The following is a 12,420-nucleotide window of genomic DNA, read 5'->3' as shown; positions in this document are numbered from 1 at the left end:
AGGAGGAAGCCATGATATCAACATGGAAGCATTCCCTGCATCCTCCTTGACTCTGCCTGTACAGATTTCAAGAGCCAGCAGGTTAAAGAGCGGTGACTTCCGCCGAGCTCTCTTTGGAATGGGCCATATCGAACAGAAGCCAAATGGTCACCTGTGATGAGGGGCCAGAGACTAACCACAGACAGGATCTTCTCCCTATCGCAGCTCTGCACACACCCTGGCGCTGAGGAGGATTCACCTGGCAACCACGCTTCCGGAGCTCATCCCTTAAAAGCACACTTGAGAGAATTTCAAAAGTACCTCGTGAAGACTGCGTACTCACAAAATACGCGTGAAATTTAAACCGTTTTTTCCCACCCGAAACCCCAAAAAGACACACGCACACACCTCACAGCATTTATTCAGTCACACTATAAATAGCGTCACTGCAAGGAGCGTCCCTGCTGCTAACATCAACGGACAGCTGCATAATTTTGTATCTGGCTGCCTTCAAGGGCCGTGGGAACTTTTTGCGACAGCGCACACATGATTAGCTCAAACAAACTGAACTCCAGTCCAGCTGACTAATTTAACAGCCCCTAAAGTGAACTGCCCCCGTCTGCCATTTATAATTGAGCTGTTTTGCTCAGCCGCAGTAATTTATTCAGGTGAGTTTCTGAAACGGCTAACAAAGATCTCTCGTTTCAGTCTCCCGCACACACACATGCCTGCAGCGTGAGTCACTCGGATTTACAGGATGAGGGGTGAAATTACAAGGACAGCAGAGTCTCAGTATGATGTCCTTCACATCTGGCCTGACGTGTTCCCTGCAGATGTTCTTACAGTCTGAACGCCTAGAAATGCTGCAGTTTGTACTAGGCTGCAAATTCAAATCTATCCATCTATCCATCTATCCATCTATCTATCCATCTATCTAACTATCTAGGAACTACTTTTAAAATGCATGTCGTGGTCTATACATTTTCATAATAATCAAATATGTAATATTTTCTGTTCTATGATTCACTCGTCCACACACTCTGACTCAATGGGCCTGTATAGTGGTGTACTATTATTGTACAGTCAGACACAGATTGCAACCAGGATATTATTAGATGCGGCTTGCAGTGTGACATGCACTGAACCTGCCAGATTACGGCCACTGCACAGTGCGCCAGGGGCCTTAATCTGATGTCAAGATATGTCATTTAAATACAATTATTTTTGATTCATTCTGATAAATCTCTGTCCACAATCTGTCACCTTTTTCACCTCGACCTTTACCCGTCCTTCCGATGAACACGGCGCGACTGAAATGCGGCGTTTTTCTAATGCCGCCATTTGCTCTGGGAGCGGGGCGTTTGCTTGCCAGCTCGGGAAAAAAACAATGAAGCGTGACTTTTGTTGGCAATCCACTTGAATGTAAATAACAAAGTGACTGCGGCGGTGTATCTGTCAGGGTTCACTTATGGAACTGGGCCAATGGACAAGCCCGTGACTTACTATAAGTATAAGCTGTTGAGAGCGGCTGCGTGTTGGTCTGTGTGTGAGAACATGTGTACAGCATGCCTGTGTGTCTCCGCTCCTGGGGGCAGATCAGAGTATGTCATGGTTGGTTGGACGGTGCCCTCCAGTCACTGTGCTGCACTCATGAATGAATATGTGGGAAAACAGCATCATCTGGCTCCTAACAGTCGCCTTTCTACAGATAGCTGTGGTCTAACAACAGTAACACAATGCACTTTGTGTTCACTGTAGTCACACTAGTTGGAAGAGTCTGTTTTTTATTTTTCAAGTTGCGAGAATTGAGTCATTTGTATTCAGGAGAAACAGACATTCAGAGGTTGTCATCTTTAAATCATCATTTTGCTGTGAGTTCAACCAGGAAATGATCATTTATTACATTTCGGGACAATTAGTCTAATTCCTCGGTCGTCCTGCACACAAACGCAGGCGAGGAATGTGTGAAATCATTCTGTGAGTAAATTAGCGTCAACGTGTCGCCTGTCTGTGCAGACCTGAGAATTCAAATGGTTTTAACTTCTTGACAGTTGGCACCATTTGTTTTTTCTCATGAAACGCCCCAAACCAACATGTTGTAACTTGAATTTGCCTCAGACCTTCTTCCTAGTTGTTCAAAAACTTGAACACATCAATGTTAAAGCTGTGGATGTTCTTTCATTATCACAAATACATTGTGCTGCGTAGTAAATATAGTCCGAATTGAACATGTGTTGAAAAAGTAGTCCTCAACAAATGGACTATTTACTTCTGTTAGAGTAACATTTGCTAAAAACTACAGATATTTTAAGAAATGAATAAGCCTTTAAAACCTAAACTACTTATTAGTACACTTGTAAAGTATTAAGAAGTCCTTTTTTACAAATGTGTAGGGATAGTAAGCATTTCAATATAGACCAATACATTATTGGTTTTGGTCCTTGTTGGCATTAAAGGCACATTTACACTGTTAGATACAGAAATACAGGATATGGATAAAACAGAGAAGTACCACCTTGACTCGTTGGGGGGCAGTGTAGCCAATAGGAAAAGCGACACGATGACAGGACAAAAGAAAGAAATTTCAACAATGCAAATGACATTAATCATCAAATTTGATATCAGTGAAAAGACTGCACCATCCACATGTTGTGATGTATTCAATTCTATTAAATGGCCTCACAGACCAACGTGGCAGCTTCTGCTCTGCATCATCACAGAAACTCCTGGCTCCCTGCTGTCCTCTAGTGGATGTATTGCTTCACAACCATGCCAACGCAAAATATATAATATAATATAACCAGTCTTATCATTCTTTGAACCAGATGGAAAAGCATTCTTAAACACTTTTGAAACTTTCTACTGGACTCCAGATCCAGTTCTCTATCACTAAAAGCATGTTAGTGTTTTATTATAAATATAAATCTGCGGGACAGTGCAGCTTTGGTGGAGATATGCAAACTCTTAAGGTGAAATGTTATTGAAAATGGACTCGTGTTTTATTTTCTCTCTTTATTCAACAATGAATTACAGATGGTTTCGCTTTGAACCTTTTCAGACATTTATGTCTTCGGGCCAGTTTTTGTGCCGTAAGAAGCAACACATATGAATGAACTGGCTGACTAATGAGGACCTTGTGGGGATGCATTCCTTTCAGGATGTGTGTTCGTGTGCATGTTTGTGCAGGGGGGGGGGAAGTACTGTGCATGTACTGCTTAATTTGCTGTGCTCAGAGAACATGCACAACCTCACATGGATGGCCCCCTGAAATGTGGTTTAAAAGACCGTAATCCACATTTTGTTTACTTCCATGCATGGATTCTTCACCTCCATCTGGGATGGGGGGCTGAACTCTTGCTCTGGCAATTACAAGTGTCTCTGTGTGGATGAGTTCATGCATACCTATTTGTGCCTGCGTATTTTCTGGCAAATTGTCTTTTAGCTTGGCCGACTGGATGATGTTACTCTGGGCCAAGTCATTAGCCGCTGAAATAAAGCAGCTTTGTTTTGTTGTCATGGTCCACAAAATTCTATTTAGAATCAGGCTCCCGTCCAGAAACCGACAAAAAAGACGAAAAGAGAAGAGAAGAGGCCGCCGGAGTACAGTATCTGAAACAAACTGCCTCTGTGCTCTCCACTGATCGCAATTAACCAGAACCTCTCTTAAGCAGAACATGACATACTCATTTCAAACATGGCATGCAGAGGCAAAAGCTTGAATGATGTTGCATTGGAAAGAAGAAGAAAAAGATGAGAAATGCAAACTTCCCAGAAGTCAGAACTCTATTGGAAAGGACAAAGTGACTTTAATTCTCATTGTTCCCTCCTAAGTCCATTATGAGGAGTGAGAGGAAGTATTCACACTGTAAATTGTCTCTATTTCAATTATTACCTCATCTCCATTGTCAGTCACACATTCTCAGTTTCTGTCCCCTCACACAGCGAGTGACTCCCCTGAAGGCTCGCCCATTGCCTCCTCCAATATGTCTAATGGTCCGCCAGCAGCTAATTTCATTTCTCCGTAAAGGTGATTTAATAAGCTATCAGGTAGAGCTGACGACAATTCAAACCAAAATCATTTCATCTCTTTTTTTTTTCACTCTGCTCTCCTGTTTCCAGACCATTAAACATCTATTCTCACAGCTTTTCCTGTTCTTTTTAGATTTTTTTCTAGCTTAGACATGATTCCATTTGTCAAAAGCAAATTTTATTCATCATCTATTGCAGTTTTTGGGGTTTTTTACAGATATACAGTAAAGAAGAAGCTCTAACTTGAACACGCTATTCGAGGCTCTTGGCTGACACCTAGTGGCGTAGTGTGGGCTTTACCATACATTGGTAATAATGAATAGTTGGCCAATGTAATGCAAAACTATTATTAAAATAATTGTTAATACAAAACACAACCACACACACTAAATAATACTTAACAAAGATTTAACTTTAAAAATGAATTCAAGCAGTTCGAAAACTTATTTAAACACATTGTACTGGAATAAAAAAAAATGCATTACATCTGTTTATTTTAAGTCCGGAGGCTCTCACCTGAAAGCAGGTTTAGTTTGATGCACAGTTTCCAGACAGACTCATCCTCATAAAGCACTGACACCGACAGCAGGTGTAAACTTTACCATATTTAATTCCATAGTAGCATATTGATGATGACACACAGTACAAAAGCAATTACCAGATATTCCATTACAACTTGGACCCAGTAAACCCCACCAAAATATCAAAAAGAAAAAAACATCATAACACTAAGTTTGGCGTCAAACATGGTCTGGATTTGGGGAAAGACGGAGCTAGGACCTTCTTGATATAAAAGCGTTATATTGTATTTATATATTACAACACTCAACAGAAACAAGGTAATACAAATTCACAAAATGAACCTGGAGGGATGCATGGGGAAACGTTTAAGAGTGAGACTTATGGCACATTTATTTTCCTCACGCAGATTTTTTACATTTTCACAAAGGTGCTTATAATCACAAGCTTTAATTCTAAATCGAGTGCGGACGGACGCAGTGGAAACACTGAGCTGTGGGACGCACGCTGTCGCAAGTGGTCGGACAACAGATGGCGCCACAACCCTTTCCACAATAATCCTTCCACTTGGTGTGACTGTTTTCTTCCACTGTCTCCTTGAGATGGAGAGAACAAATGCGGAAAAAAAACACAAGAGAAGGTGAAATTAAATACAGCACCTCCAGGTTTAAGGCTGAAGTTGCTTCACGTGAGCAAATATGACATTAAAGCTTGGAAACGTGAAATATTCGCCAGCAAATACCCACTAAACTGTGCCATCTGAGAGGATTTAAACAGATTGATGTGGGTTGATTTGGATCGTTTGTTATAATCAGTCGGAACCACAGCCGGATTCAATATTTCTATGATTTTTAATGATGTTATTCAGGCGATACGTCCACACCCCGTCGTAATATTCAGTCGAGCATTAGAGGTATAACAAGACGGATCAGTCAGTGTCAGTCACAGATTACTGTTGTGTTGTGTTTGAGCATCTTGATTTCGTTATTTTTATAAATAGCAGGAAAATTACCCTCGCTCCTCCTCCTTAGTAATGAAGAACTGGATGAAATAAGTGTGTACATTGTTCCTCCCATGCAGCAGGTGGCAGAAGCACATAAGCAAACTTACAGCCGAGTGCTTTATAATTAGGTCCAAGCGTTTTGACACAAGTGAAGCGTTTTACATTCAGTGTTAATTAAAGACAGAAACAGCAGTCTGAGTAAAACACCAACATTTAGACTGTCTGTTAAAGGGCCAACTTACTTCAAGGTAGATTTACAAATTATATACTTTACATGACAATTTACATAGATGTCGTATAAGTGTCCGTCGGCAGTTTGGATATACACAAACGATCTGCGACACAGGAAACGCAATTCAACATTTGATCTCTTTAGACACTGATGTGGCTGAACTACATACGTCTACATTTAGCAGCAATTGTCAATACATCTTTGATCTTATTGTGAAAATGAAAAAAAAAAGTCAAAATTATGAAATCAGAAATGTGTTGTTCTGAATTGAGATATGAAGACTGAACGTTGTCAGAGAAGCAGATGTGGACAGATGTGACATTCTGAAGAGGTGTGAAGGAGAAGTTTCTTTTTTTTTTTGAGGTATTTCTGATGGGCACGTTACAATGCTCCCATGTCATTAGTCATTATGGACGAAACAGACACGCGGGCAACAGGAGCAACTTTTCAACATCCACACGAAACAAGAAATACAAGTGGCTCTCGAATGCACAAGTCTGTATAAGGCAGCAGCTGCACACGTAAACAACAACGCCATGGCGCCAAGATGCAGGAGAAGCACAGACGGTTCATGGGAAGGATGGAATCCATGTGTGGATGGATGAAGTGAGGGGGTAGGATGATGCCACCGGTTGGTGACTTCACGGCCTGCGATCACACGAGCGTTTCAGGCAGTGTGTCAGCATTGTCTGAGGACAGCAGTTGCCAGATCTGCCACCGGTCCCTCTGCCAGTCCTGCCACTCCGGGCTCTGTGGCACCATCTGGGCCTCCGTCGGCGACGCCGAGTTGCTCTGCGCCGCGATCGACCTCCCGTGCTGAAGAGGGGGGCGCTGAGCGGCTGCGAGCAGAGGCGAGCTTTGAGAACCGGCCAGTTGATGGTGGACTTTATAGGCGGACGAAGAGCGGCCGTCGTTAAGCATGGCAGGGCTGCTGTCCCCAGTGTTCGCCCCGTCTTGAAGTTTGGAGGTCGGGTTAATTCTGTGTCCACTCGCCCGCTGGAGGCCCAGCGTGCTGTTGAGGTGTGACGTCGCCGAGGGGCTGATGTTTAGCTGCAGGCGTGGTCGCCCCGTCTCGTTGTGAGGGCTGGTACACACTCTGGTGACCGGAGGGTGGGGTCTGCACTCGGTGATGCCGGGCGCCGTCGGAGTCCGTTGTACCGAGGCCTGATGCCTGCCATCGCCATGGAGTCCGTCGAGACCTTCTTGTGAGCTGCGGGAGCTTCCCTCTGACATGTTGCCGTGGGAACCTCCAAACAGAACGTTGAGAGAATTAATTATAGACATTTGTTGGAGCTTGGCATGAAGATGTAGAAGAAAATGCTCCAATAAAACTTGGAACTCATCTTACAAGGTTTTTTATATTTATACAGAAATAAATAAGATCATAAGATTTTAATTAAATATATTCATTACAAAATTAGCTACATTTTTGGCAGAATTTATTAGTCTTTTCTTTTCCTATCTTACCTTATCTTCTTTTCTTATATGTTCTTATCTTTTCTTTTCTCATCTTATTTTATCTTAACTCATTTTATCTTTTCTTTTCCTTTTCCTTTCCTTTTCTTTTCTTCCTCCCAGCTTGTTGACAAGTTGCAACTGTTCACAGCACAGGTGTAACTTGGCAGCAAGTTAGATGGTCAGAAATGAATAAAAACCAGCAGCACTCTGGTTTCAGGTGACCAGAAATGCAAATCACACAGTCCAAAGGCTTGGGTGCTTCATTTTTTATTTCTGTCTGATGCTCAATAACCAACACCAGCTGCCAGACACACACTTCTCTGGCTCTTTAACCACCAGGACCTGAGACAAGTGGAACTTGTTTACCTGTGAACGTCTGGTCCTTGAGTGTTGGCTTCAGAGTGCTGTGCCATGTCCCCCAAATGTTAACATGCTCCTCTGATATAGTGTCTGGAGTTAGAAATAGAGATCACACTCATGGAGTACAGACTGACTTGTACATAAGCCCAGGAAAAAACTCTGAACATGGGGAAAATGTATGTCCCAAGTACCTTTGGTGGCCCAAGGGTCATGTGCTCCCGGCTCCCTGCTCCATCCAGCCACCTGCCCCACCACAGTGTACTGCTCTGGGACACGGAAGTGCTTGTCGCTGCCCGGGCTCCCCGGTTCTCCCCTCCGCTCGCTCAGGACCGGGGAGTTGTTGTCATAAGGGGACACCTCACCGCTGTATGCCTTGTTGGAGTCGCTGGAGGAACGGCGCTCGCTCAGGGTGAAGGGCTCCTCCGACGGCAACAGATCGGGACTCCTGTTGGGGAGGAAAAAAGCAGTTGGAAAAGAGGAAAGAGAGACACATACTATACTCTGAGTGTGTGTGTGCGTGTGCAACTCACTGTGACGCTTTTCTTCTCAAAAGGTAGTCCACCACGTCTGGATCTGTCTCCAACAGACTAATCAATACCTCGTTTTGCAGTTCTGGAGGCACCTATGATATATCAGAGAAGCAAACGAAGAACTAATTATACTATAAATGATTCTAAAGTTTACGTAAAGTTTATTGCAAGTCAATAAAACTTCACTTGCTGCATCTAATAACAGAAGAATCCAGCTTGGACTAACATGGATCCCTTTGAGCCTTTATCCTTATTATCTCTTACCTGTCTTGTCTCTCTGATCTCAGGGTAATTAGCTGAAATGAATGCTTATCAAACATGAGGATTACGCTGCCCAAACACATGAAAGAATGATTCTCATCCCAAAAGCACAAGTTGCCAGATCTTTAACAAATTCGGACATAAGCAGGTTACGAAACAACTTTCAGATGTCATTCATAGAACTTGAGCCGCCTTACGAATCTTTTTCACTCACCGAGACCGAGCAGCTCAGTCCCACTTCACTTATATGCGATTAATAGCTCTTCATTGGCTTACGGCAGGAATGTAAGCCTCGGGGGGGGAACGGCGGTGGCAGATTACAAAACATTACGGTTTAAGGTTTTGGACCTGAAATGACCTGAACGGGCCCGTCTGCGCTGTTTTGAGAATCGCAGGAACAGAGAAAGAACAAAAAGCAACTGATGGGGCGGTAGTCCGTGCGAAATCCTGACCTCTGCTGACACCACATGGAGGATTTCATGCCTGAATTCTCTGCGTTTTATTTTGGAAAAAACAAGTTCAAGTAGCTGGATGAAAGGTCTTTGACGTTACCGGCAGCTTACTGGCAAGATTTCACTTTCTTGTTAAGTCTTTATACGATAATTCAGGCACGATTTTGACCCAAAACACTCCTTATCCATCTGTTATCTTTCACTCTTTGTTTTCTTTGTTCCCCATCTCTTTCTTCTGTTTGCCTCCGTCTCGTCTTTCTCTTCTGTCAACTAAACCAGGCAGAACTCTGTTTTTATTAACTGAGACAAAAACCATTGTGTGCTAACCCAGGAGGGATTGTCTTACTTTAAGTCTCCACAGGAATGCAAGAGGGAGAAGTGTGCAGGGGAATGCGAGGCTGTGTATGTGTGTGTTTCCTTGGGTGGTAAAAGAATGGAGGGATGAGGCGTGAGGTGGGAGGTGTAGAGCCGAATGACTGACCATGAAGAGGGTGTGGTAGCTGGCGATCATCCTCTGCAGCACAGCGATGACAGCCGTGCTCTCCTCCGCCCGGGCCGAGCTCTGGACGCTGAACTCCTTATCTGAGCTCTTCTGCTTGTGGAGCAGGTTTGGGCCAAAGATGGTGGCCAGGTTCAGAGACGTCATCTTGTTGCCGGTCATCTGCCGTTGGAGAAACAAAAGAGTTTGGATTTAGAGACCGTGTAGACAGATGGACGACATGGCAGCTCGAAGCATCTCATTAGCCAAAACAAATGGCCAAGTTGTTTTGGTAAGTTTGGTTTTAAGTAGTTATTTGATGCTATATATTTGCAGGTTGTGATTCAGATACACAAAAGTACAGCCCTGTTGACGAGGCCTTCAAAATGAATATTCCCTCTCAATGTTTAAGTGGTTTTCAAGCCAACAGAATACATTTTCATAATAAAAGCATTTTCCTTGCAAATAAAAGTGCACTTGATGTGTTTGCCCATTTAAAATAAGCCCCTCTTTGAATGAGTCTCAGTGAAAGGGTCCACACCCTCACCAAAATATTCAAACCCCACCTATTGTTTGTGCTGAGTTTAAAAGCAGTTTGCATGTGATACATCCATTAGTCTCATAAAGAAGGTATTTATCAAAACAGTTTCCACTGGAAGACTGATACTCGTGCATCTTTTATAAGTTCACCCTTTTCACACAGTGTCTGTATTGTTGGAGAGTATGAGGAATGAGTATGAGGAAAAGAGTTTTTAAACCTTAAAGTGTTGCAGGACTGACATCACTGCATTTTGCTGTGATTACAGAAGTGCCACATCGTGTCCCTCGTCTTTTCTCCCCTTTCTTCTTCTCCCCTCCACCTTCTGTATCTCTGTGTGCTGTTCTTGTCACTCTGAGCAATAGAGTGGCATCATGGGATTTGTTAACCCCGAGAAGTGTCGGGAGTGTGTGACAGCTTCCCCACTTTCCACTAAGGTTGGTTGATGGTGCACATCGTGTGACGCATTTGCAATCCGCAGCCCTTCACAGCTCGAACAACTCATTTTTGGATGAATTATTATTTTTGTGCTTCTTTCCCACTTTCCTCCCTTTCCACTCCCAGTCCCAAAGGAAAGATGGGAGCAGCGAGGAGCCAAAAGTATTGATGTGTTGTTCCAGGCTGAGTGTGAGCCCTGCAACTTCCTGTCACGATCTCAGAAACAGATACTGGAGCCGTGGAGTCATGGAGGGGGGAAAATACACATGCACACACACTCACATCAGTGTTTGAGTCTATTCATTCTCATGTGTATTCACACACAGAGACAACACTCTTCCATCTGCGCACACACTCAATGCTTCTCCGTCACACATACAGTACACAATTGGAACAACGCACTCACATACCCACGCACATGCGAAACACACAAACACATGCCTGAGTCCGTGGTTCGGAAGTAAAGAAGGCTAAAGGGCTTGTGGGACTGGGAAGGACGAGATCATTTAAAACACGCTTTGGACAGAGATCTTGATCTTGCACATTTTCGGCCAGAGTCTCTGCAGAGAGCATCGAGGGACGGAGCCGAAACCAAACATAATATTTTGAAGTTACATAACGTGCCCTTATACAAGCTTCTCCCGTTGCTTTTTGAAGCCAAAGGAACTTTTTTCCAGATTCCCCTGAATTAAGATTCACAATATTGTTCCCATGGCTAAATGTTTGCTTATGCATTTCACAGCCAGTAGCAGTAGAAAAGCCAAATGTTGACTCCAGTCTTCCAGAGAGCAGATTAGGAGTACACAAACTGATTTCTATCTCTTCTTTGGTCATTTCCTCCCAATGAGGTGGAACCAGAAGGCAAACAGAATTTTCGGAGGGTGCCCAAAAACTGTTAGCACGTGTTGCACACAGCTAGAAGCGGCATGATTTTCCCTCGTGTTTTTCTAACTACTTAATTTCTGGATTTGAAGAGGGACTTTTTTGAAAGTTTAATTTCCTGTTGATAAACTTCGGCGCTCACCTCCTGAGCATCTTTGTCCTGCCGGTCGTGGGCGTGAGCCGCCACAGTGGACAGAAAGTCCATCAGGCGATGGAACGTGTCACTGTTGCATGCTGGGAGCAGGTAGACCAGTAGCTGAGCGACATGCTGCTGCTCATCTGGGTCCAACACTGCAACACAGATGAGGATGAGATGGAGGGGGAGATAAAAAGCAGAGAGCATCTTGAACAGACAAGAGGAAAAGAAGGATGGTGACGCTTACATGTGGTGTTGATAAAGGCCGTGTAGAGCTCCTTGGTGAGGAGAGGGTCGGGCATGTCCCTGAGGAACTCCTTCAGCAGAGCAGCCACATCGTGAACGCTGTGCTCCTCATCCAGCTGGACGTCAATACCACGGTCAAACTCCTCCCGCAGCTGAAGGAGAGGCAAAAGCCCAAGAGAGGACAAAGGAGAAAGAGGGATTTAGAAACATCCTAACATAACAATGGACACTCTATTGACGGGAGCACACACACCCACACACACTCACTCCCTGCCGGCCCTCCAAGTGACCTACTAAACTTTCAGGTTCAAACTCGTTTTACCAGTAAGGATCCTAATCTCTGCAATCCAACTTTTGGATGACTTCCAGGATAATAGTAAGTCTATTGTCGGACATGATGACGGATACACAGGAGTCAGCATGTACCAGTTTTCACGCTGGCTGGCAAATGTAAACATTGGATTGTATTAAACTCAACCAGCAGAGAATGCTTGTGGCACATAATGTCCAGATTTGGAAATACACACTGTTTTGTTTAATGAGTTTATAATAAAGTAGAAGAATTATACACAGAGGTAAAGTCCAAGCACAGTGAAAACAGTATATTATATAGAGTACACTATATAATAGTGGAAAGCAAAAGTTGATATTAAAGAAGTCATTTTCAATGACATTTTCAATTTGCCATTTGTTCAACAATCAGTTTAATAAAAAAAACAAAGAATAACCTTTCGTGAACGCTGCGGCTTCTCAGGGAGTGAGAGCTGGGTGGAATCTCAAATGTAAAAATATTGGGAAAAGTGTGCTGCTACAAGCCTCTCTGCATCGGGCTGTATAAACACTAAGATATGCAAACATCTCCCTGATTTCATCTTTCAG

At 43.5% G+C, this 12,420-nt stretch overlaps 1 protein-coding gene across 4 annotated transcripts in view; it reads right to left on the bottom strand.

The window, feature by feature from the left end:
• Nucleotides 1-4,600: 4,600 nt before the first annotated feature.
• Nucleotides 4,601-12,420, bottom strand: part of LOC118103515 (rho GTPase-activating protein 6) — a 64,244-nt gene continuing 56,424 nt past the window's right edge. For 3 of the 4 annotated variants that reach the window (XM_047339171.1, XM_035150547.2, XM_035150549.2), the window contains 7 exons: nucleotides 11,543-11,693; nucleotides 11,302-11,450; nucleotides 9,305-9,484; nucleotides 8,111-8,202; nucleotides 7,772-8,025; nucleotides 7,587-7,670; nucleotides 4,601-7,009 (listed from right to left, as the gene is read on the bottom strand). In XM_047339171.1, the coding sequence (XP_047195127.1) occupies nucleotides 6,417-7,009; nucleotides 7,587-7,670; nucleotides 7,772-8,025; nucleotides 8,111-8,202; nucleotides 9,305-9,484; nucleotides 11,302-11,450; nucleotides 11,543-11,693 (1,503 nt within the window). In that variant the 3' untranslated portion in view covers nucleotides 4,601-6,416. The remainder of the gene's footprint in view (nucleotides 7,010-7,586; nucleotides 7,671-7,771; nucleotides 8,026-8,110; nucleotides 8,203-9,304; nucleotides 9,485-11,301; nucleotides 11,451-11,542; nucleotides 11,694-12,420) is intronic. The other variant, XM_035150548.2, reaches the window with a different exon arrangement.

The sequence above is a fragment of the Hippoglossus stenolepis genome, chromosome 24 (genome assembly GCF_022539355.2).
Source record: "Hippoglossus stenolepis isolate QCI-W04-F060 chromosome 24, HSTE1.2, whole genome shotgun sequence".
Lineage (NCBI taxonomy): Eukaryota > Metazoa > Chordata > Actinopteri > Pleuronectiformes > Pleuronectidae > Hippoglossus > Hippoglossus stenolepis.
The sequence above is the reverse complement of the archived record's forward strand: the minus strand, read 5'-3'. Positions and strand labels throughout refer to the sequence as shown.